Here is a 25,480-nt window from a genome sequence, read left to right on the forward strand (position 1 = left end):
TCTGTTTTTGCTCTTAAGGCCTTCCAAGTGATGGGATGGGACCTACTGATATTTTCAAGGGTAATATCCTTTACCTACAGTCAACTACTGTAACCACAGTGTGAACCACACCTAAGAAACCTTCATAGCAACACCTGGGTTAGTGTTTGATTAAACAGCTGGTGCAAATGGCAGCCCACTCCAGTGTTCTTGCCTGGAGAATCCCAGGGACGGGGGAGCCTGGTGGGCTGCTGTCTGTGGGGTTGCACAGAGTCGGACACAACTGAAGCAACTTAGCAGCAGCAGCAGCTATTGCTTTGCCAAGGTGACACACAGAAGTAACCATCCCTCTCCCTAACTGGTCCTCTAAACTTCGGCCACTCTGCCTCTGCCCTCTTATCCTCCCTCCACACCCCACCAGTTATCTCTGAAACTGACGCGAGCCTTCGCTTTCGGACCAAACATCTTCAGTGCTCCACTCCACCTCGTGCCAAAATCTTAAATGTGGCCTCCAGAGCCTTTCTAACATCTCCACGCTCCTTCTTTCCAGGGCTCTATGGAAGCTGGTGACTGTCCCCATCACAGGATCGCCACACGCTTCTTAGCTGTTACATATGTGTCCGATCAGAGAGTGTGGACTCAGCTGGGGTTTACTGGGGCATCACTGGGGCCCTCGGAGCCTAGCGCTGGGGAGGTCATGGTGCACTTTGAATCAACAAGAATTTGTAGGGCACCACTTCTGTGAAAAATACATTGCCTGGTATCTTAAAGAAGAGAGACAGGAGATACGGTGTCTATCTCCAGGGTGCAGACAACTTAAATTTAATACGCTTCTGATAGAAACTCTGGGGAAAGTGTCCTCACTCAGCCACACTGAGGGGTGCTGAACCCTAGGCGTGTCTCCGTCAGGACTCACAGCCAGCCTGCGATGTCCTCATCAGCTGCCTAGCTAGACGGCTTGGACTTTTAACTGGGTTGGTTTGGGCTTTCCAGGTGGCGCTAGTGGTAAAGAACCCACCTGCTAATGCAGGAGACGTAAGAGATGCTGGTTCAATCCCTGGGTTGGGAAGATGCCCAGGAGTTTAAGGGAATGGTAACCCACTCCAGTACTCTTGCCTAGAGAATCCCACGGACAGAGGAGCCTGGCGGGCTATAGTCTATGGGGTCGCAAAGAGTTGGACACGACTGAAGTGACTTAGTATGCATAGCACATATGCTCAGGTTGGTTTGGGAGATTTATTATGTTTGCCAAATGCCACTTTCTGTCCACATGTGTGTCTTTAGGAGCCTAAGAAGCTTGAATTAAGTATTTTAATATAGGGATTGATTAATGAATGAATTGATATATTTACACCTTTCTCATTCTACAAAGCATCCGAGGCAGCTTTCAGGAGATTTGCATGTGTTCAATAATGCCTGACTAGCAGATTATAGATGGAAACAGGAGGTTGAGAAGGGGAAGAGGAGACATAGGCAACCAACTGCTGCAGACCTCTGATCTTGTGCCTGATGTGAGTTGGGCTTCTGGGGTGAACTAAGAAAAATGATAGAAATTCTCACTTTCAAGTAAGAGGTAAAAATCTAGTACCTCCAGGAAGCAGAACTCTTCCAAGTACTTGACTCCAAAGAGAATTCTGTCACCTGTGGAAGTCCTTTGGCTTAAGGACACTTCCTCCTGTTTGTTGCCATATGCAAAAAATACATTCACTAGATATATGATAGCCTTAGTTTTAAAAATCATGTTAGTTTGTATCTATCTCACTTTTGTGGTTAAAAATCACAGGATTTGGAGACAGACTCCTGAATTCAAGTCTCAGCTCTAACAATGTTATGTGGCAGCCTGGATGGTGTGCGTATGGCTGAGTCCCTTCGCTGTTCATCTGCAACACAATGTTGTTAAACGGAGATACTTGGTCTGTGGCCCAGCAGGTGGCTGAGCTGGGCAAGGTTGGCCAATGCTTTTGATAACATCTATTTCTGCTTTATTGACTATGCCAAAGCCTTTGACTGTGTGGATCACAATAAACTGTGGACAATTCTGAAAGAGATGGGAATACCAGACCACCTGACTGGCCTCTTGAGAAACCTATATGCAGGTCAGGAAGCAACAGTTAGAACTGGACATGGAACAACAGACTGGTTCCAAATAGGAAAAGGAGTTCGTCAAGGCTGTATATTGTCACCCTGCTTATTTAACTTCTATGCAGAGTACATCACGAGAAACGCTGGGCTGGAAGAAGCACAAGCTGGAATCAAGATTGCTGGGAGAAATATCAATAACCTCAGATATGCAGATGATACCACCCCTATGGCAGAAAGTGAAAAGGAACTCAAAAGCCTCTTGATGAAAGTGAAAGAGGAGAGTGAAAAAGTTGGCTTAAAGCTCAACATTCAGAAAACTAAGATCATGGCATCTGGTCCCATCACTTCATGGGAAATAGATGGGGAAACAGTGGAAACAGTGTCAGGCTTTATAATTTTGGGTTCCAAAATCACTGCAGATGGTGATTGCAGCCATGAAATTAAGACGCTTACTCCTTGGAAGGAAAGTTATGACCAACCTAGATAGCATATTCAAAAGCAGAGACATTACTTTGCCAAAAAAGGTCCGTCTAGTCAAGGCTATGGTTTTTCCAGTGGTCATGTATGGCTGTGAGAGTTGGACTGTGAAGAAAGCTGAACGCCAAAGAACTGATGCTTTTGAACTGTGGTGTTGGAGAAGACCCTTGAGAGTCCCTTGGACTGCAAGGAGATCCAACCGGTCCATTCTAAAGGAAATCAGTCCCGGGTGTTCTTTGGAAGGAATGATGCTGAAGCTGAAACTCCAGTACTTTGGCCACATCATGCGAAGAGTTGACTCATTGGAATAGACTCTGATGCTGGGAGGGATTGGGGGCAGGAGGAGAAGGGGACGCAGAAGATGAGATGGCTGGATGGCATCACCGACTCGATGGATGTGAGTCTGAGTGAACTCCAGGAGTTGGTGATGGATAGGGAGGCCTGGCGTGCTGCGATTCATGGGGTCACAAGGAGTCGGATACGACTGAGCAACTGAACTGAACTGAACTGAACTGATTGGTAGTATGGGCTTAGAATCTAAAAAATTCTTTTGTGGATTTTGTATTTGCATTAAACCATGAGCACAGCCCTTAGAAGATTTCACAGTTTTCCTGCCTATCATTACAAATGATACAGTACATGCACAAAATAAAGCATAATCTTCATCCAAGAAGGTAGATGAAGAACTGCTGTATTAAGTCCCTTTGTCCGTTGGCTTTAAGCCACTTTGTATGTTTGGGGCTGTCCTTAGTGCCAGGGCACAAGAGGAGTATGGCCTAGCCTCGTCCTAGTCAGCTCATGACTTTGACACAAGGACCTTTCACTTGTCCTTGCCTTTTAGAAGTGGTCTCTGTTCTGTTTCCTGTCCAGGACACAGCATGATGGACACATTGGCTGTCGCCCTACGGGTGGCTGAAGAGGCCATCGAGGAAGCCATCTCCAAAGCAGAAGCCTATGGGGACAGCCTGGTATGCCCCCCACCCCCCACAGTGTCTGTCTGGAAGGTGGTGTGGGTGGGGTCCTGGCTGCCAAGAGAAAGCGCAGCTTGTGGTGATGCCATCATCATATAAGCATCCTTGAACTGAGCCCATCCTCCCCAAGAAATCGATTGCCAAGTCCCCCACAGCTCACACCCTTCTCTTCCTCCCTCTGCAGGACAAGCAGAATGAGGCCAGTTACCTGCGGGACCACAAGGAGGAGCTGACCGAGGAGCTGGCCACAACCATCCTGCAGAAGGTAGGTGCGCCCTGGCAACCACACGGCTGCAGTGGGCCACCCTGGTCCAGACCAGGGCCTTCGGTGAGCGGAAGAGCCGCCGAGGGTACCAGTGTTGTCTTGGGCACCGTTTGTCTTGTTCCTTCTCACTTTTGCCATTGTACCCCGGGGCTAAGGCAGAGGGGTTGCATTGCACTGCTACAAATAAGCAGTGTGAACGTGCTTGCCCTTAGGGATTGAGCTAGTGGGTGAGGAGCCAGGAACTTGGCCCAGAGACCTCTGTACAAATGGACTTATTAAACCCAAGTGGCCGTGCCCAACATAGCAAGCGGTGCAGACAAGCTGAAGCCTTCCTTTGTGACACTTGGTATCTGCCCCCTCCTTAGGGCTTTCAGACCCTTCCTAAAGTCAGGGTGTACAGCCGGAGACTCTGGGTTTGAGATCCAGCTCCACTGTTGATGAGCTGTGTGTCCTTAACTGATAACCTCTGAGATTAACTCTGCATCTGTAAAAGAGGGGGAGTTATAGTAGGTAGCTCTTAGAGTTATCCTGAGAATTCAATGACGTAAAGCATATATGGTGTCAAGCACAGGGCATACATGATATCAAGCGACCCCAGGGACTGCAGCCGGCCAGTCTCCTCCGTCCTTGGAACCCTCTAGGCAAGAACATTGGAGTGGCTTTCTATTTCCCTCTCCAGCGGATCTTCCCAACCCAGGGATTGAACCTGCTCTCCTGCACTGCAGGCAAATTCTTTACCATCTGAGCCACCAGGGAAGCCCTTGTACTACATGGTGTCAAGCACAGAGACTGGCACACAGTAGGCCCTTAATAGAAAAGGTTGTCAGCATCATAAGAGGACTACTTTTAAACTGTAAAGTGCTGTAGAATGTTCAAAGCTTTGGTTGTGCTGTTTTATCACAAGGCGGGCCTGAAACTGGCTGGTATTCCGTTGAAGCTAAACTCTTCCGTGGCTAAAAATTTCCCAAAGATGATCCCTGTCACACCACATAGTGCTAGAAGTCTCTCCAATAACGTGTCCCCTTTGTCACCTGCCTCTTCCCCAGATCATAAGGAAACAGAAGAGCAAAAGTGAGCAGCGCGCGGAAGACGAGCCGGAGTGGCCACAGCCCCAGAGCTGCAGTGCAGAGGCAGCTGACGCAGGGACCACAGCCGCCCCGGGGGGCCCCCAAGCCTCCGCCACCTTCTGGGTGAGCCCCTGTGCTGCCCCGGCCCACCCCTACAGGGGCCCTGCTGCGTGCAGCTCAGAACCGTTCTCCCCATAGAAACGGGGCTGCCACGCCTAACATCTGTAGTCAGCACATGTGCCCGCCAGACAGCGTGGAGTGGGGGCCAGGAGGCCTGTTCTCTTACACATAGAGGTGGGTTTTTAAAGAGACCAATTTAGGCAAAATAACACTGTCAACAAGCTTTGTACAATTCATTCTGAAAAGAGCTGCACTGAGTCCCGTGGGGAGAATGGCTTTCTCAGGGCCGTGTGTGTTCTCACAACCTGAGCACTTGCTGTACGGAAATCGAGGACAGTGAGAGAGTGACCGCTGCCTTCTGAGGCCACAGCGGCCCGTGGGTGGGGCATCGGGATGTGGGCAGACGTTTTGGTTCCTTCTCCCCAGTCAGGAAGCACAGCGTCCGTCCAGTGACCCGAGGGTCCGGGCCTGCAGCATCACGGCTGGGGAGGGTCCCCGAGCCCGTAAAGTCCTTCGGTGTGTGTTCCTCCTTCCCCAGCGAGGGCGCGTGTGGGGCAGAGGATAGAGGCTGGGTCCTGGGTGTGAACATTCAGCAAGAAAAGGAGCAGGACTGGCCGGCAGGACTTGTGTTCCGTCAGCTGCAGGGACCCAAGTCATAGCATGGGGGAGAGGACGGGGCAACACACAGGGGCAACTTAAAACTGGAAAGGCAGGATAAAGGTGAATGAAATCATGCCGTCTGCAGCAGTGGGGATGGTGGGGGTGGGGGCAGAGGCTGGGGGCTGAAGGGTGACCCTTTCGTGGTATCTTGAGGAGGGACCCTGAGCTGCAGACCCTGGAGGGTCCTGAGCCACTGGCCTCCTGGAAGTGCTCCCTCCCGAGCCACTGGCCTCCTGGAAGTGCTCCCTCCTGAGCCACTGGCCTCCTGGCAGTGCTCCCACCTGAGCCACTGGCCTCCTGGCAGTGCTCCCTCCCGAGCCACTGGCCTCCACGGTGCTCCCTCCTGTGTCCTCAGTCCTCCACGGATGTGGATGCTCTGGCTCCAGGGATAACTGCAGAACCCCGTAACACTGTAGGACTCCGTCCTTGGGCTTAACTGCAAAACCCAAACTTAATCCATCCCCAGTCAGACAGGATTTCTCATCTGTTCTCTTGAAAGAAAATTCAGTGTGATCGTCCCTCTTTTTAATTTCCTCTCTGATTGTGTGGCTGTCCGCCAGGAAGGGGTCAGTGCAGTCTTGATTTTCAAAGCCTTAAGATGCAATATCCTAACAGGCACCAGGGCGGGGGTTATCATTCATTTAGTGCCGGTCTCCTTGGGCACCTATATGTAAAAAGTCATCTCTGTATTCATATGGTGGTCCTAGTGATAACAATGATGAGAGCAGAGGCTAGGCATGCAGCGTGCCCAGCGACTGAGCTGTGTCTCTGTCTGACTTTCTCTGTCTCTTCTCCATCCTTTTCTATTTTCTTCAGCCATTTCTCTTTGTGTTTTTGTCATTTTCCTCCCTCACATTTTGCTCTCTCCTTTAATGACTATAGGACAGACCTGAAGTATTTTTCATGACTGTTATAATTATTGGATTGAATTTAATGGCTGTGCCTGACCCCAGAAATACAAAGCAAAGCTATGTCTCAGCAGTTATTCATTCGAATATCGTTGACCCCTTTGCCCACAAACCCTTGATACTAAAAACTTTCACTCTGTTCACCCCTGATGTGGGCTCCTTGAGAGCAGAGACTATTTTGAAGCCCCAGGGAGTCTGCCCTGCTGGTGATGATGATAATCATTGCGGTCATAGCAACCGTATACCATCGCAAGAGATATAGGGAGGGCAGGATGCTGCTGCCCACTCAGGGGACCAGTGACTGCAGAGGAAGCTTTAACAAAAGTAACTGATGATCACCCTGCGAGTTTTGTCTAAAGCTTCAGAACCAGCTGGATTGGATGGCACGTCCTGCTGGGTTGAGGCTTGTTAGCCAGGAGTGCGTTGTCCCCGGGCTTTCAGGAAAGGGTGTCAGGCGCAGCACCAAGAGGGCACAGCAGAGCATCACCTTGGAGCCAGACAGGCCCAAGGTCAAGCCCTGCCTCTGCCCCTCACCAACCACGTGCGTGGGCAAGTGGTCCAAGCTGCCACAGGTCACTCATGTGTCCCCAGTCAGACAGAGTGAGGGGATGGAGGTGTGGCCCTGGCTCAGTGGCAGAGCGTAATAAATGCTGTTATTTTGACGGATGCTTACTTGAGTGCACTCTGTGTGCTTGGCATGGCACTGATCCCTGAGGCTTAGAATGAAAGTGAAAGTGTTAGTCGCTCAGTCGTGTCCAACTCTGTGTGACCCCATGGACTGTAGCCCACCAGGCTCCTCTGTCCTCGGAATTCTCCAGGTAAGAATACTGGAGTGGATTGCCATTTCCTCCTCCAGGGGATCTTCCAGATCCAGGGATCAAATCCGAGTCTCCAGCACTGCAGGCAAATTATTTACCTTCTGAGCCACCAGGGAAGCCCAGGAGGAGGAGCTGGCATGGACCCCTTACCCAACATACTACACTTTCATGCCCCAAGAGTTAAGAGGTAGGGCTGATTTGAAATTCTCAGTCCATCTTTGCAAAGCCTTGCTGTTATGATAACACTCCTGGACCCGTGGATTCCACCCACCACGCCCAGCCTCCCAGCATAGATGTGCAGACACTGTAACTCAGGCCGGCCCTTACTAACATCACCAGCCTTGTTTCTTCCATGGACCCTAGGGTGGGTAAGAGGAAGGAAAACAGACGCCGTGGGTGGGAGTGAAAGGATGGGCACAGAGTGCCCAGCCAGGATAATAAAGCAAATAAATTAACCGAGTGATCCCATCACTTTCCTCTAAGAGCAAGGAGGTTGAACCAACGGGCAAGTAAAAGTGTCATGGTGGCTCCATCTTCTGGGCCATATGTTTATTGCAATGAACTTGTGGCAAAACTGGGTCTAGGTCTCAGAACTAGGGCTTTTCCACCCTGGCTGGAGACAGCAGACCAACAGTCTGAGATGCGCTGGAGGCAGCTCTCTAGGGATTTTCGTGATTGTCAGGGTGTAGTTTTTTCCCTAGTGTGAAACAATGGCTTGCCTGAAATAGATTATGAAAGCCTGGCATCCTTAACTCATGAAAAACATAGATCTCATCTTCCCTGTTGGGACCAGAGAAGGACTTCTCCTGTTTTCATCTTGGCTTTTATAAGTAAGGGAGCATTTTTGTCCTATAGAAGTGGAACCCAGCCACCTCTTACTGACACACACATACAGAAATAAAATATTGTTTGAGCCACTGCAAAATGAAACACTATCATTTCCTCTCTCTTTTAAACATGTATTTTGTGATTTATAGTGTGAAGTTTGAAGATAGAAAAATAAAGGCCAGGGTATAGAAAACAGCTCAGGGGAGGCTACAGGAATACGGCGCCTGGCAACAGGCCATCAGCACCTTAGAGTCAGGCCGTGTTATAATCCTACAAAATCAGGCACAAACGTGGGACTGAGGGTCACATCCAGAAGACCGTGTTCAAGGAGCTCACAGTCCGTGGAAGAGATGACAAATTGGAATATGACTGGAGCAGAGACAGGAAGATCTGTGTGATTACACGGAAGGGGGGGAGGTCTTGCCAGTCCAAGGTGGGAGGCATGTCAAGGGTATGTCCCTCTGGGACTTCCCTGGTAGTCCAGTGGCAAAGATTCCACACTCCCAGCGCAGGGTACAGGGTTCGATCCCTGGCCAGGGATTTAGATCCTACATGCCCCAACTAAGACATGGCACAGCCAGATTTTAAAAAGAAGGGTGTATCCCCCTGAATAGATGGCAGTTTGACATGGAAGGATTTTTTTGCTTCATTTTTAATAACTTCACCTGCCAACAGACTGTCAGCCTTGATCTCTCCTCTATGATCGCCACTCATCATTTGTCAAGGATTTCCCAAAATTAAAGATGGCTCCCGGAATACCCAGCCCCAAGAAAACCTTTGTTGTCGTCAAGTATCAGAGCTGTTCAGGGCACCAGAGACAGAATCAGTGCTTGCCATGCCCTGGCAATGACGGAACTGACACTGGGCCAAAAACCACTTGACGAGTGTGTTAGGCTGGCTGTCCTCCAAGTAAGACCTTCCCATCCATGATATAAGTGAGGATGACAGGGGGCTTCTTCTTTGTTTCTCTTGCTCCCCAGTGTCATCCAAGAAGTTAGTAAGATCATCACCGTCAACAGGCACTTCTAAAACCTACCCTGTAGCCTGCCTCGAGTTATTCGCTCCACAGTAAACATTCACTGATTCCCAGTTCTATACCAGTTACTGTGCCAGGAGCTGTCACCGTTAACTGTCCTTTAACTGCCCTCAGTTGCTTGCAGTCTAGTGGGGACCCCAGCAGAAAAACAGATGTTGCAATAGAGTGTCATATAACACAGTATTAAAGCAGCAGGACTCTCAGCCCAGCTTGAGGAACGGGGTTTCAAACCACAGGCCACAGCCTATTTGAACTGAATGCACACAGAATCTTACCTGATCAATAAGAGGGGGAGAGCTCCTCCACGCCTGGGCTGCATTAACCTGTGACTGCTGCATCGAACGGCAGACCTGGAGGCCCGGTGTACTCTCTCCTGTAATCAGAGAGGAGTCAGGTCGTGACCCTTGGCACACAGCTTAAACGGCTCTGTATTTGTTCTGCAAATGCATCTTCCTCCTCAATCAGCCTCAAGGTCTTGAGAGGGGAAGTAGAAGAGGCTTCCTATGACTCTTTCTGGGCCAGAACTGGCTGTACCGCCCTCTCCAGGAGAGTGTGCAGATGCGCAGTATGTGAGGGCCGTGGGCCCCGGGCTGGCCTGTGATTATGGAGATACTGGGCCCCAGTCCTCAACCCTCTTTTCTCAGACTGTTAGCCATCCTTCTGGGTGAGGCTATAGAGTGCACTGTCCTCTCCCCAAACCCTAGTCATGATGCTGTTTTTTCACCCGGATATCCCACAGCTGGTGTTTGCTATTCTCCTCTGTTATTCTCAAACGGGTTTTTAAAGCTCCCACTTAGTATACGTTTACTGTGCGCAGAGCAAAATTGTGTGTGTGTGCGTGTGCGTGTGCACTTAGTTGCTCACTTAGTTGTGTTCAACTCTTTGCAATCCCATGGACTGCAGCCCACCAGGCTCCTCTGTCCATGGAATTTCCCAGGCAAGAATACTGGAGTGGGTTGCCATTCCCTTATCCAGGGGATCCTCCCAACCCAAAGATCAAATCTGCGTCTCCTACAGTGGCAGGTGGATTCTTTACCACTGCGCCGTCTGGGAAGCTAGAACAAGATTAGGTTTCTGCTTCTCAGGAAATTAAGTCACTCAGTCAAGGTGTTGCACCAGAAGTAATCTTGGATCCCAGGTACAGATGAGTCCCCAGTCCAGCCTCAGCTGCCTGGGGGCCCTGCCCACAACTCTCCAAACATGCTCCCCGTTTGTCTCCTACTCTCAGCATCTGTGGTGGGAGGGGAGGAAAGCCCATTCGTTTCTCCCGAGGACAGAAGGCAGTAGGCTTGTTAGTGTTGATGTTGGCCAGCAGGTGTCGCCAAACTGCCTAAGGCCGGAGTCAGAGATAATACTGTGCTTCGTATCACAGTCAGAGATGCTTTCTGTAGCTTGGCCCTTTCCTTCCTCCATTTCACCCATATAAAAAGAGCAAAGTAAATCCCCAAGAGAAGAGAATTCTCTCATTAAATGACAATGGAAAAAATTGGTCTCTTTCTGTTTGATGAAATTCCCTGTATAGAACATCTGAGCTACAAATTCTAGAAATTACATTTGTAACATACAGAAGTGATACAGTTCTAACATGTTTCTTGTCAGTCATTTCTACCACTTGTCCTTAGGTTAGAGTTTATTTTAACTAGATGGGAATGTGCTGCAAAGTCTCTGGGACTGTGGGCTGACCATCTTGGTTCACTTACCTATCACAGCACTTACACTGTACTACAATTTTCTTCTTACACTGCTGCAACGCTAAGGTTTAGAGGTCTCTGAAGGGAATATGCTCTTATTTTCATCACACACAATTGGCCCTGAGAAATCTCAGCTGGAAGAACGACTGGGTAAGGAGGAGCCTTGTAAGAACCAGCTCTGTTGGATTCTGCTGCATCTCTGATGCTTTCTGGGAGGCCTGGCCACTTGCAGTGGGATAAATAGGGAACCATTTGTGCCATTATATGGCATGAGGTAGCATCCCTGGTAGCTGAGATGGTAAAGAATCTGCCTACAACGCAGGAGACCTGGGTTCAACCCCTGGGTCAGAAAGATCCCCTTGAGAAGGACCTGGCTACCCACTCCAGTATTCTTGCCTGGAGAGTTCCATGTACAGAGAAGCCTGGCGGGCTACAGTCCATGGGATTGTAGACAGACACAGCTGAGCAGCTAATACTTTCACAGCAGGATGTACTGATTTGAAGCTTCTGAATCTCGACAAAAGCCATTACCATCAGCTGTGTCATCTCCATGCGGTGGGGTGCCTGCGGATCGGAAGGCAGTCCCCCTGGGAACTGTGCCTGATGAGGTCACCCCTTCCCCTCTTTTCTTTGCACAGCGGTCGCAGTCTGCATTCTCACTCAGCAGAGAAGATGCCCTGAGGACCCCTTCGCTGGAGGCTGCATCAAGGGAGCCAAGGGAGCAGCACCCGAGGGAGGAGGAGGTGTTGCCCAGCTGGAAGAGCGTGGACAGGCTGGACCAGACAAGTAACTGTTCTGCAGGGTTCAGAAATGCTGCTGGGAGGCTGCTTGGCTGTCCTGAGGTTGCTCAGCCCCTCCCACCATCAGTCTGAGTGGGGGGTGTGCCCATCTGGGACAGCCTGGCCACCAAGTCACGGGGTCTCTCGCACAGCACACTGTATATAAGGTGGGCATGCTCCCCATGTGGGCAGTTTGCTTGCTGAGACCTGTGAGACAGTGGGCAGGTGGGTTCAGATCACTTGGCTGCACAGCCCCACTTGAGCTGCCTGTTCTGTGTGGACTAGGAGCCGGTGTCTTATTATATGTAGGCCAGGAACACCAGGGCTTCCCAGAGAGCTCAGTTGGTAAAGAATCCACCTGCAATGCAAGAGACCCCAGTTCAATTCCTGGGTCGGGAAGATCCCCTTGAGTTGGGATAGGCTACCCACTCCAGTATTCTTGGATTTCCCCAGCGGCTCAGCTGGAAAAGAATCCACCTGCAATGCAGGAAACCTGGGTTTGATCCCTGGGTTGGGAAGATCCCCTGGAGAAGGGAAAGGCTACCCACTCCAGTATTCTGGCCTGGAGAATTCTATGGACTGTATAGTCCATGGAGTCACAATGAGTCGGACATGACTGAGACACTTTCACTTTCACAGGAACACCAATCCAACCTAGCAGGGCATTCATTTCAGCGTCCAAGATACCACAGCTAATGTGGCCCCCAGACCCAAGTGTCAGGACTCTTCAGCTACTCATGTTAACAAGTGTATCCACAGTAAGCAAATAACAAAGCAAGAGCATTTCAAAATTTAGACTAAGAAATGGACAAACTTAGGAGGTTTTATAAGCACTTCTAGCAGACAGTCCATTTCACAAAACAGTTCCTGCTGGGTTATGAGCATTCCAAATAAATTTGTGAAGGATCTTGGTTTTCAAAACATGTTTTGTGCATAAATTTCTCTAAACTAAGGCACCTACATGTAATTTTGTCATTGCATAGAAACAAAAACTTAGCTCGACAACACCACATACAAAAAAAGATTTCATACGCAGCTCAAAACTCCATGCACCCTTCAGGATGAAGACTTAAAGAACAGAAAGCACTTGCGTAGAAAACAGCTGGTTTTTCTGAGGACCACTCGGCCCTTGACATGCTAAGCTGTCCAGACTAACTCCAGAAGTCTTGAAAGATGTCTGATCTGTTTCGCAGGAAGCAGGTTACTCCTTGGGGGCACTGCTCCATCTCAGCAGAGCAGAAATGTAGAACAGAGGAGGTACAGAGGTCATCCCAGAAGGTTAATGTCCATGGACTAGTTTCAGAGGTTCTGTTTATGCCTCAGGGAAAGGGCCAGCTCTGGAGCCTGTTGGTCCACGGCTGAGGTCAACTGTAGGGATTCTGAGTAAACCCACCTTCAGTCTTGACAGTGTCTTTGACAAATTCGTATCCCCCCAGACACTTTCTGACTTCCCAGACCTTGACTGAGCATCTGCCGTTTATACCACGTGTGCTCAGTGCGGGGAAATAACGGTCTGAGGACAGTCCCTGCTCTTGAGTTTCTCAGTGTGAGCTGGAGATGGGTTTACTCAGCCCACAGCATCCCTACAGTTGACTTCCCAGCCTCTGCTCTTTCCTCCACACGAGCTGTCTTCAGGACAGTGCAGGATGACTGAGATCCAGCCCCTGCCGCAGGGCCCCTCTCACCAGGGAGGAGGGCCCAGCCCTCTGCATGGTCAGCCAGAAACCAGGATGGATACTGGAGTAAACCAGAAAGGCTATCACAGCAACTCAGGGAAGGAGGAGCCCACTCTGGGCGGGGAGGCCAGAAAGAGCTCTAGGAAGAGGGGGACAGAGGAGGAGGGCTGTCTGAGGGGCCCCTCGCTCTGAGGTGCTGACAGTCCCTCTCTGGCTTCTCTCCCTCCTGCCCGCAGTGGTGGCCCCAGTTCTGCAGAGCCCCGATGGGAACTGGATGGCCCTGAAGGATGGGGCTCTGCCCCCAACCCACCTGCTGGCCAAGCCTAAGAGCGGCGCGTTTCAGGCCCTGGAGGCGGCCTCCAGCGTGGCGTCCGCCTACGATGAGCTGGGCTCCGACAGCGAGGAGGACTTTGACTGGAGGGAGGCCTTGAGCACGCTGTGCCTGCAGCCCCGGGCTCTGCCCGGGGAACCCCAGACTCAGCCCACACAGGCTCCGGGCTCAGACCAAGGCCCTTCTGCCTCCTCTGGGCCCTCACCCAACCCCGAGGCCATGTGGTCCGACTCGGAGACCTCCTCGGTGGGCTCATCCCAAGAAGCTGGGCACCGGGCCAGGCTGTCCTGGTTGCAGAGGAAGGCCCCCCGGAACCCCGCAGCCGAGAAGATGCACCTACAGGGAGAACTGGATGTGAACTTCAACCTTCAGGCAGCTGGCAGGGAGACCTCAGACAGCAGTGAGCCTGAGGAGGCCCCCCATGCCACAGATCGGAGGGCCAGAAGGTGGAGGAGGGCCCGGGGGGCCTCCGAGGAGCTAAGCAAGGAATTGCCTTCCCCCAGCGGCCATCCCCCGGAGCTGGACACACATCAGGTAATAAAGCAGGGTGCACATAAGCACCCACTCATTTTTAAGTAGGCTGTGCCCCTCTCCAAGCAAGAGTGGCATGGAGAGTCCTGGATTCTGAATCCACAGACACAGGTTCTTAACTTGGTTTTGCTGCTGACACAGGTCACAACTCTCAGAGGTGTACCCTCCTCTCTGGAGATGAGAGCTTAGAGTTCAAAGTGGGCTTGCAAAGTGTGGCCCCCAGACCAGCAGCAAGCATAGCACCTAGGAACTTATTAGAAATGTAGATCCTTGGGCCCTGCCCCAGAGCTGCTGAATCCAACATTCTGGGGATGGAGCCCAAGCTGTCTTGGTGATTCTGCTGTGCGTTAAAGTCTGAGGGCCCCTGGCATGGAGTTAGGGGATGGGGTCTAGAATCAGCCTGCCTGTGTTCAAATCCAGCCGTGTGACTTTGGACAAGGCATCTTCTTAGGTCTCAGTTTCCTCATCTGTCAAATGGGGATAATATTAGAACCCACTTCAGAGGATGGTTGTGATGAGTGGATAAGATAACTTTGTAAAGAGCTGAGCTCTCTCCTAGAACACAAACAACGGCACAGGCACTGTTGTTTCGCTCTCATAACTGAGGGCACAGTTTACTAACATCTGTGATTCTTGGCTCCCATCACAAGCCATCTCGAGAGTCCTCAGTGCCTCCTCCCTCATGGTTTAGCTCATGAACCCCCTTAGAGAATCTGATTAAAGCTACAGAATCTCTCCCTAGAAAAACGCTCCTCTATGCACTCTCTCTCTCTTTTTACTTACAGTGTCAGGTAGTTTGTGGACCCACATCCAGATTAACTTGCTATTCTCTGGAAACACCCCGCTCATCCCCAGCTCCGGGTCTATGAACATGCTGTGACCTTGCCCTCACCTCTCCCTGGCCATCCATGGTGGTCTCTTCCACAGTGATCACCGTGGACTGAGTATTAAACTCTGTGATGCCAACGGGGGCCTTCCCACAGCAATGTTTTCTAAAGTGACGCCAGCAAAGCCTGGAAAGTTCAAATGCCCTTTTGAACCGTTTGAAACTGCGAGCCTGTGGAAGAGCTAGTCAGGTTGCCTCTGTCTTCTGTAGGCACATCATCACTGCCACTCACATTACACAGGTCACAGATCACAGGTCACATTACTATCGTGACGTTTTATGCCCCTAGGGAAACCACACCCACTCTCTGAACATCACTGCGTCTCCCATAGTACCCAGCTACCGTGCCCTGCATTCTCAGTTGGGGTTCCACAAAAAGCAGGTCTAGAATTAGAAATTTGGTTGTAGATTTTGAGAGAAGCAATCCCAGGAAACCCAAGAGTGAAACCAAGAAATGAGAAAGGCCGGTGAAGATACAACATAGGCCGCTGGGGCTCCATCCCACCAGGGACCTGCTGAGAAGCCAAGTGGGTCACAGCTCAGAATTCTGCCCCTAGAAGATGGGCAGCAGTTACCCAGTCTCCTATCTCCCACTGGTAGAGAGAGGCCCCACCCAGGGTGGGTCTAAACTTTATACACAGGTTTGCATGAATGGTGCCTGAGAAATCCCTCAGATGGAGAGAGACTAGATCTGAGGTGGAAAACCATCAGCAGGTCAGAAACTGTCCCCCATGGCTGTGGGCAACTCATGTAGGTCAAGGGGGATATAGCCTGGGACATCACCAGCATCTGCTACAGTAAATGTATCAGCTTCTATGAATGTGTCAGCCAGGTCTCTGATCCTGGGGCCCCCTTTAAGGTAGTCATGACCTCAGAGGTCTTCAGATCACAGGATTTAGCATCAATGCTGCCTGATCTGCTAATATATTACTTAGAAATTTGGTCCAGGCTCTCACTTTCTCCTCTGTAAAATAAGATCATTACAAATCTGCCATGTGAGTTTGTCGTGATCGTAAATGAAAAATTTATAAAATTCTGTTCAACTGTGATTCAGTATCATCTAGCTCAAGTGGAGACAGTTTTCCAGGGACTCTGGGTGACTTGCCTCAAGCGATATTCTTGGGGGTTGTCTGCATGATTGAAATGCAAGTATAAAATGCCACCTATCCATCATCACTAGGTGCCTGAAGTTCCCTATTTATTCTAAGGTGACTTGTAAGTTGTCTTCTGCTGATGAGCCTTAGGAGGCATCAACAGGGAGAAGGCGAGGGCCAGCAGAAAGGACCCAGGACCGAGGCTATCTGCCTCCCTGGCAGTGTCCTCTCCTCCCCACTAGGTGGCGATGGCATTGAACTTCTGGGGACCTCAAAACCTTGGCCCTCCTCTTCGTCCTCCCTCTGTTTAATTTACTAGGGCAGTTCTCCCCTCAAAAAAGAAAAGGTATATAAATGTATATTTTTAACTATTTGTGTACTTATAAGGGCTTCCCTGATGGCATAGTGATAAAGAACCCTCCTGCTGATGCAGGAGACACACGAGACGCAGGTTCGATCCCTGAGTTGGGGAGGTCCCCTGGAGGAGGGCGTGGCAACCCACTCCAGTATTCTTGCCTGGAGAATCCCCATGGACAGAGGAGCCTGGCGGGCTACAGTCCACGGGGTCGCAAAGAGTCAGACACTACTGAAGTGACTTAGTATGCACGCACGCATACTTATATGTATATATGCAAATATATAAATAACATAGACGTTATTAAAACATACAGATATAGTCGGGCTTCCCTGGTAGCTCAGTCAGTAAAGAATCTGCCTGCAGTGCAGGAGACCCGGGTTCAATCCCTGGGTTGGGAGGATTCCCTGGAGAAGGAAATGGCAAACCACTCCAGTATTCTCGCCTAGAAAATCCCATGGACAGAGAAGTCTGGCGGGCAATAGTACATGGGATTCCAAGAGTCGGACACAACTTAGTGACTAAACCACCAAAGATATAGTCTGCCTTGACCACACCCCTACATCCCTGCTCTCTCCCAGCAAATGACTACAGCTGTATTTGTGCATCATATATGTATAGCACATTGAGAAATAGTATTCTGTAAATGCACCTGTGTTTCAACAAAATGGGCATCCTACTCCCTCTATTCTTCCACCCCTTCTTCCTAACAGTAAGTGATGCAGAGGTCAGAGCACACAGATCTCAGCATCCCAGTGGTCCCCAGGGGGGAGTGTGGGAGTGGGAGAAATTTGCCCAGGATGCAAGCAATATGCAGGCATTGCCTGATGAGAATTTTAAAACAATAATAAATCAAATCCAAGTCAGTCTTTTTATTATCACCTTGCACCAGGCAAGGACAATCCTAAGTCATGCTGATGATAAAAGAACTTTACCAGTGTTGCTCCAAACATCCAACCCCCTCAGTTCCCCAGTGTTCCAAGGAGGGGAGGGATCCACATTCAATAGTTCCTGTAATGATGGATATTCAAGACTTTTTCAGTGTTTGGTGTTTTAAACAATACCACAGAAAGTACCAGTGTGCAAACCTCTTTCTACAAGTACAGGAGTAGACTTGCTGACTTGAGGCATAAATGGATCTTTAATTTTAATGAGTACTCCCCAAATTAAACTCTCCAAACTTCCCAGCAGCCTGCATAGCCACACACTGTGAAGCACATTTTCTCATACTGTCAACAATGCTTGGTGTTGTCAGTCTGTTACACTGTTGCCAACTTTATGTGAGGAAAAAAATATATTTCTTTTTAGTTGACATAGTTACTACTGAAATTGAATATTTTTCCCTATATTTACAGCTATTTGCATTTTTTTCTTCTGTGAAAGACACATTTATATGTTCCTACTATTATTTTGTCAGACTTTTTCTTCTTGATTTTTAGAAATTAGTTTTATTTTCTAATTACACTGTAGATCTTAGGTCTTTGATGGTTACACACTGAAAATACTCTCCCCTTGTCTATCACTTTCACCTTAACTTTAAGTATATTTTATATGCGAAACATTTTGTTACTAATCAGATCAGATCAGATCAGAGCAGTCGCTCAGTCATGTCCGATTCTTTGCGACTCCATGAATCCCAGCACACCAGGCCTCCCTGTCCATCACCAACTCCCGGAGTTCACCCAGACTCACGTCCATCGACTCAGTGATGCCATCCAGCCATCTCATCCTCTGTCGTCCCCTTCGCCTCCTGCCCCCAATCCCTCCCAGCATCAGAGTCTATTCCAATGAGTCAACTCTTCGCATGAGGTGGCCAAAGTACTGGAGTTTCAGCTTTAGCATCATTCCTTCCAAAGAAATCCCTGGGCTGATCTCCTTCAGAATGGACTGGTTGGATCTCCTTGCAGTCCAAGGGACTCTCAAGAGTCTTCTCCAACACCACAGTTCAAAAGCATCAATTCTTCGGTGCTCAGCCCTCTTTATGGTCCAACTCTCACCTTCGTACATGACTACTGGGAAAACCACAGCTTTGACTATATGGAACTTTGTTGGCAAAGTTGATGTCTCTGCTTTTTAATATTCTGTCTAGGTTGGTCATAGCTTTTCTTCCAAGGAGCAAGCGTCTTTTAATTTCATGGCTGCAGTCACCATCTGCAGTGATTTTGGAGCCCAGAAAAATAAAGTCTGACACTGTTTCCACTGTTTCCCCATCTATTTCCCATGAAGTGATGGGACCGGATGCCATGATCTTCGTTTTCTGAATGTTGAGCTTTAAGCCAACTTTTTCACTCTCCACTTTCACTTTCATCAAGAGGCTTTTGAGTTCCTCTTCACTTTCTGCCATAAGGGTGGTGTCATCTGCATATCTGAGGTTATTGATATTTCTCCCGGCAATCTTGATTCCAGCTTGTGTTTCTTCCAGTCCAGCGTTTCTCATGATGTACTCTGCATATAAGTTAAATAAACAGGGTGACAATATACAGCCTTGACGAACTCCTTTTCCTATTTGGAACCAGTCTGTTGTTCCATGTCCAGTTCTAACTGTTGCTTCCTGACCTGCATACAAATTTCTCAAGAGGCAGATCAGGTGGTCTGGTATTCCCATCTCTTTCAGAATTGTCCACAGTTTATTGTGATCCACACAGTCAAAGGCTTTGGCATAGTCAATAAAGCAGAAATAGATGTTTTTCTGGAACTCTTGCTTTTTCCACGATCCAGCGGATGTTGGCAATTTGATCTCTGGTTCCTCTGCCTTTTCTAAAACCAGCTTGAACATCAGGAAGTTCATGGTTCACATATTGCTGAAGCCTGGCTTGGAGAATTTTGAGCATTACTTTACTAGCGTGTGAGATGAGTGCAATTGTGCGGTAGTTTGAGCATTCTTTGGCATTGCCTTTCTTTGGGATTGGAATGAAAACTGACCTTTGCCAGTCCTGTGGCCACTGCTGAGTTTTCCAGATTTGCTGGCATATTGAGTGCAGCACTTTCACAGCATCATCTTTCAGGATTTGGAATAGCTCAACTGGAATTCCATCACCTCCACTCGGTTTGTTCATAGTGATGCTTTCTAAGGCCCACTTGACTTCACATTCCAGGATGTCTGGCTCTAGGTCAGTGATCACACCATCGTGATTATCTGGGTTGTGAAGATCTTTTTTGTACAGTTCTTCTGTGTATTCTTGCCATCTTTTCTTAATATCTTCTGCTTCTGTTAGGTCCATACCATTTCTGTCCTTTATCGAGCTCATCTTTGCATGAAATGTTCCTTTGGTATCTCTAATTTTCTTGAAGAGATCCCTAGTCTTTCCCATTCTGTTGTTTTCCTCTATTTCTTTGCATTGATTGCTGAAGAAGGCTTTCTTATCTCTTCTTGCTATTCTTTGGAACTCTGCATTCAGATGTTTATATCTTTCCTTTTCTCCTTTGCTTTTCGCTTCTCTTCTTTTCACAGCTATTTGTAAGGCCTCCTCAGACAGCCATTTTGCTTTTTTTACTAATAACTTATCAGTTATTTTCATTTCCTTTAAATTTTGTGTCTTGTTTGAGAAAGTTTTAAATCGCCAAGGTTTTAAGAATGTTTTCCTGTTTTTTTCTAATACTTTATAGTTTTGAATTTTACATTTAGCTCTTTAGTCCATCTGTACTTTACTTTTGGGGATAATGGGAGGTAAGAAGTGCTTCTCTGGTGGCTCAGTGGTAAAGAGTCTGCCTGCAATGCAGGAGACTCAAGAAATGCAGATTTGATCCCTGAGTTGGGAAGATTCCAACATGGAAGTGTCATGTTGGAATGTCACAACATGTCAACCCACTCCGGTGTTTTTGCCTGAAAAACCCCAGAGGAGCCTGGCAGGCTACAGTCCAAAGGGTCGCAAAAGAGTCAGACACGACTTAGCAACTAAGCACAGCACGCACACAGCATGAGGTAAGATCTAACGTTGTTGTCATCAAATCATTATTGGATAATTAAACTTATATCTGCAGGAAACTATGAGCAGTTTTCTGAGTCACGGAAGCCATATTAGAATCATAAATCCATTCCTTAAAAGATGCTGCTCCTGGAGCTGAGATCCCAGAGAAATTTATCCCACGGGTCCTTATGGAGAGAACACAGAATAAATACAGCCCCCTCCATAAACTGCTTCAAATGACACACACTTTGGAGGCTGCTTCTCACAGTGTCAGTCAGTGTGGGCCAGTACATGACTCTAGGGACAGCTCAATCAGCTTGGGCCTATGAGGGGCCAAAATAACCTGACCTCTACGGGTCCGAGCTGCTCCTGGATCGGGTTGTGGGATCTGTAAAGGAGTGAATGGCTGCCTCCCCCAGGCCCTGGTTCATGAGTGCTGTACAGCTCTGAATTCAAAGACAGGCACTCTGAGACTCTTGCAAGACCATGCAAGGTGGTTGTGGAGTGACAACACCCCTCACCTGAACAGTGAGCTGCCTGTCAGATCCACCTACCGCTGAGGTGTGTTAAGAGAACACTCCCAAGCAAGCCCTTCAGTCTAATTCAAACTGTATCTGAATTCCCTCCAAGGCACAGACTAAAGGGTGAGAGTCCCCACTTCTCCACCCCAATTCCTCACCGTTGATTTTCATAGCTTGTTAGCGTGGAACCTTCCTTTACATGAAAACTTAAATAGCTGCTCTGAGACAAAGTGGCCGGTTCTTCATGCCTCTCACTCCCACCTCCACAGCAGCCTCCACAAGTACAGATCGTAACTTGGAAACAGTTGAGAGCACGTATGATCAAATACCCCCTGCACAGAAGAAAAATCTTAGACAACGACCTGTCAAGTGATTCCCCTTGTTAGTGAGAATTTCTGGGTGCCTCCATGACTAGCTGGTTGCAGAGAACAAGTCTAGAAAGCAATGAGATATTTACTGTATATAACAGTTTTTTTTAACATTCTTGTGTCATAGGCCCTGATGAATTATTAAGTTTTCTCCCCAGTGGGGAAGAGAAATGTGCATGAACACAAGTGCTCAGAGCTTTACATTTTTAACCAGGACTCTGTTGGATATTAAGGAAATGACAACCCACTCCAGTATTCTTGCCTGTAGAATCCCATGGACAGAGGAGCCTGGTTGGCTACAGTCCATACGGTCACAAAGACTTGGACACAACTGAAGGGACTTAGGATGGATGGGCCAAAAATGATGACTTTTGTTTTGCTGTAGTTAAATTGTGGCCCTACTTTGGGTGGATATTAAATAGCGGGGCTACCTGTCAGTTAAAGCCTTTACTTCCTGTAAGGCATGCTCACCCCATGAGGGAAATGTTGAGCTCTCTCTAGAGCGGGGACTGCTTTCCAGGCGGCTCAGTGGTAAAGAATCCGCCTGTAATGCAGGAGATCCGGGTTCAGTCCCTGCATCTGAAAAATCTCCTGGAGGAGGAAATGATGACCCACTCCAGTATTCTTGCCTGGAGAATCCCATGGAGAGAGGAGCCTGGTGGGCTCCAGTCCATGGGGTCACAAAGAGACAGACAAGACTGGATAACTAAAACTTTCACTTATCTTGTTTATTTTTAAGTCAATTTTATAATACGAAGGACTCAGAGAACAGCTTGGGAATCACACCAGGACAACCGACCTGTAACTATAAAAGTTAAAATTGAGCCTTCCAGCTGACATCCAGGTGCTGAGCTCCCATAACCCCCTTCACCAGGCTGGTCCCCAAGGCCCGGGCCCCCCTGTGCACCTCCACTGGCCCAACTCAGACCCCCGCGCGGGGAGGAGTGCTCCTCGAGGCAGGCAGATGTGTTTCAGCATTGTCTGATAAAATTCCAGGTTCCACCTTCCCATTTCCACCCTGTTAAGCTGACCAAGGATTTGACGTATATTTTTGTAGGTATGACTGTTCTTATCACACCAGTTATTTTTAAAAATGCCTTATTCACCAGAGTACAGCATGTGAATACATCTAGTTTGGGGTTAACATCAATACATTGGGAAAGGATAAACCTCCACCTTAAGGCACCAGAGACAGAGCTTTCCCAGGCCCGCAGAAGAAACGGGGCACAGGTGAAGTCGGCTAGCCCCAGGTTCTTTCTGCTCTTCTCGAATTCGGGATCACTGTGTATGCCAAGGGATTTGTACGTAGAACCACAGCCATTTGCTGTGTAAAAAGTGTCTAGGGTTAGTTAGCCAGTTGGGGCTTTCCTCTGTAGTTGACTGAAATAATACCTAAAAGCAAGCTGCCGAAATTCTGATTTTTAGGTCAGGTTCAGAATCTTTCATCACCAGGGCTGACGAGGGCCACCAGCACACCCGGGTATATTCAGAGGTCTGACGTGTGACCTCTGAGAGTAATCCTTTAGCGGGCCTCCTTTGGAGAGGATGGAGGAGACCAGAGGCTCCCACCACCCCACCTGAGTGACCTGACGGTTGAAAGGTGAGCTCTGGGAAAGTGAAGCGAGGACTGGGGTTGTCCAGCCTGGAAGACGTTGACTTTCCTCCCTTAAAACGTGCGGAGAATCTGGATGATGGTGGTGATGAGGCTGAGGTGGAGAAAAGCTGCTCTGAACTAAAGCAGGCAGGATTCCAAGGTCTATAAAGACAGACCACCAGGCTGACTGAAGGACAGGGGGACTGAGAAAATCTGAGTACCCATCGCCAGAGTGCCGCTAGAAAAAGGATCTCCTCACCCCTTTATAATTTCCCCTTGTGAAACAAGAGGTTAAATCCTTTGCATCTCGGGTTTTTCCCCTGCTCTGCGGTTCTGCAATCTGGTCTCCCTCCAAGGAGTGTGGTTTAGTGTGGAGCTTCTAGCTTTATCTTGGAAGAATGCAAAGAGCTTGGCCTTTAGGGTCAGGCCATCTTCAGCTCAGCCACGCTCTAGCCACATGACCTTGGACAGCCTACTCATGTTAGTGTCCTCAGGGATACAGAGGGAACGACTGGGCCTCTTGAATGAGATTCTGTGTGTGCAGCACCCGGAGCAGTGTTCACCCACACCACATGGCCGTGCTCAGCCACAGGAACCCTCCAGTTTCTTCCTCCACCCCTCACGTCCCCATCGCCTCCATTTATGCCCACTTTTGTATTTCTCAATCTTGGGAATTCATGGATTACCCAAGAATTTTCAGACAGTATCCGGTTTGAGAATGGCTTCATTAAAACTTAAATACTGTCAATGTAAGAGACCTGTTAGCACCACCAGAAGCATAAATCAAACAAAGGAATGGCAATCCCCTGGCAGCACTCAGTGGCAAGGTGGTTGCCCTGTAACCCACAATGTGCTTTTTTTAGGGTATCAATGAAACAAAAACGAAAAATTAAAGATTAGTATAAAGGACTTGGAAGAATTGATGCTTTTGAACTGTGGTGTTGGAGAAGACTCTTGAGAGTCCCTTGGACTGCAAGGAGATCCAACCAGTCCTTTCTGAAGGAGATCAGCCCGGGGATTTCTTTGGAAGGAATGATGCTGAAGCTGAAACTCCAGTACTTTGGCCACCTCATGCGAAGAGTTGACTCATTGGAAAAGACTCTGATGCTGGGAGGGATTGAGGGCAGGAGGAGAAGGGGATGACAGAGGATGAGATGGCTGGATGGCATCACGGACTCAATGGATGTGAGTCTGAGTGAACTCCGGGAGCTGGTGATGGACAGGGAGGCCTGGTGTGCTGTGATTCATGGGGTCACAAAGAGTCGGACACGACTGAGCAACTGAACTGAACTGAACTGATAAAGAACTTGCAGACCACAAAGAATCTCTTGGAAAAGAAGATATGTTAGTTTATCTGAATGAGTATTCTGTCATCAGGTATTTAAACTTTTACTATACAATTGTACTCATTTCACATGCTAGCAAAGTAATGCTCAAAATCTTTCAAGCTAGGCTTAGTACATGAACCGAGAACTTCTAGATGAACAAGCTGGGTTTGGAAGAGGCCGAGGAACCAGAGATCAAATTGCAAACATTCATTGGATAATAGAGAAAGCAAGGGAGTTCCAGAGAAACATCTACTTCTGCATCACTGACTACACTCTGACTGTGTGGATCACAACAAACTGTGGAGAATTCTTAAAGAGATGAGAGTACCAGACCACCTTACCTGTCTCCTGAGAAACCAGTTTGCAGGTCAAGAAGCAAGAGTTAGAACCAGACATAGAACAGCTGACTCATTCAAAATTGGGAAAGGAGTACAACAAGGCTGTATATTGTCACCCTGCTTATTTAATTTGTATGCAGAGAACATCATGAGAAATGCTGGGCTGGATGAATCACAAGCTGGAATCAAGATTTCCAGGAGAAATATCAATAATCTCAGATATGAAGATGATACCATCTAATGGCAGAAAGTGAAGGGGAACTAAAGAGCCTCTTAATGAGGGTGAAAAAGGAGAGTGAAAAGATGGCTTGAAACTCAACATTCAAAACACTAAGATCATGACATCTGGTCCCATCAGTTCATGGCAAATAGAAGGGGAAAAAATGGAAGCAGTGACAGATTTTGTTTTCTTGGGCTCCAAAATCTGCAGCCACGAATTAAAAGACGCTTGCTCCTTGGAAGAAAAGCTATGACCAACCTAGACAGAATATTAAAAAGCAGAGACATCAACTTTGCCAACAAAGTTCCATATAGCCAAAGCTATGGTTTTCCCAGTAGTCATGTACAAAGGTGAGAGTTGGACCATAAAGAGGGCTGAGCGCTGAAGAATTGATGCTTTTGAATTGTGGTGCTGAACAAGACTCTTGAGACTCCCTTGGACTGCAAGGAGATCAAACCAGTGATCAAATATTAAAGGAAATCAGCCCCATATATTTATTGGAAGGACTGATGCTGAAGCTGAAGCTCTAGTACTTTGGCCACTTAATATGAAGAGCCAACTCACTGGAAAAGACCCTGATGCAGGGGAAGACTGACAGCAAAAGGAGAAGGGGGTGGCAGAGGATTAGCTAACATCACCAACTCAATGG

At 48.4% G+C, this 25,480-nt stretch overlaps 1 protein-coding gene across 4 annotated transcripts in view; it reads left to right on the forward strand.

Moving 5' to 3' along the window:
* Positions 1 to 25,480, forward strand: part of LOC102400588 (myosin VIIA and Rab interacting protein) — a 232,312-nt gene that overhangs the window by 150,542 nt on the left and 56,290 nt on the right. For all 4 annotated transcript variants that reach the window (XM_044933509.2, XM_025272761.3, XM_044933507.2 and 1 more), the window contains 5 exons: positions 3,409 to 3,506; positions 3,694 to 3,774; positions 4,821 to 4,964; positions 11,541 to 11,688; positions 13,594 to 14,222. In XM_044933509.2, coding sequence (XP_044789444.2) covers positions 3,409 to 3,506; positions 3,694 to 3,774; positions 4,821 to 4,964; positions 11,541 to 11,688; positions 13,594 to 14,222 — 1,100 coding nt within the window. The remainder of the gene's footprint in view (positions 1 to 3,408; positions 3,507 to 3,693; positions 3,775 to 4,820; positions 4,965 to 11,540; positions 11,689 to 13,593; positions 14,223 to 25,480) is intronic.

This window comes from Bubalus bubalis, chromosome 21, assembly GCF_019923935.1.
Source record: "Bubalus bubalis isolate 160015118507 breed Murrah chromosome 21, NDDB_SH_1, whole genome shotgun sequence".
NCBI classification, from domain to species: Eukaryota; Metazoa; Chordata; class Mammalia; order Artiodactyla; family Bovidae; genus Bubalus; species Bubalus bubalis.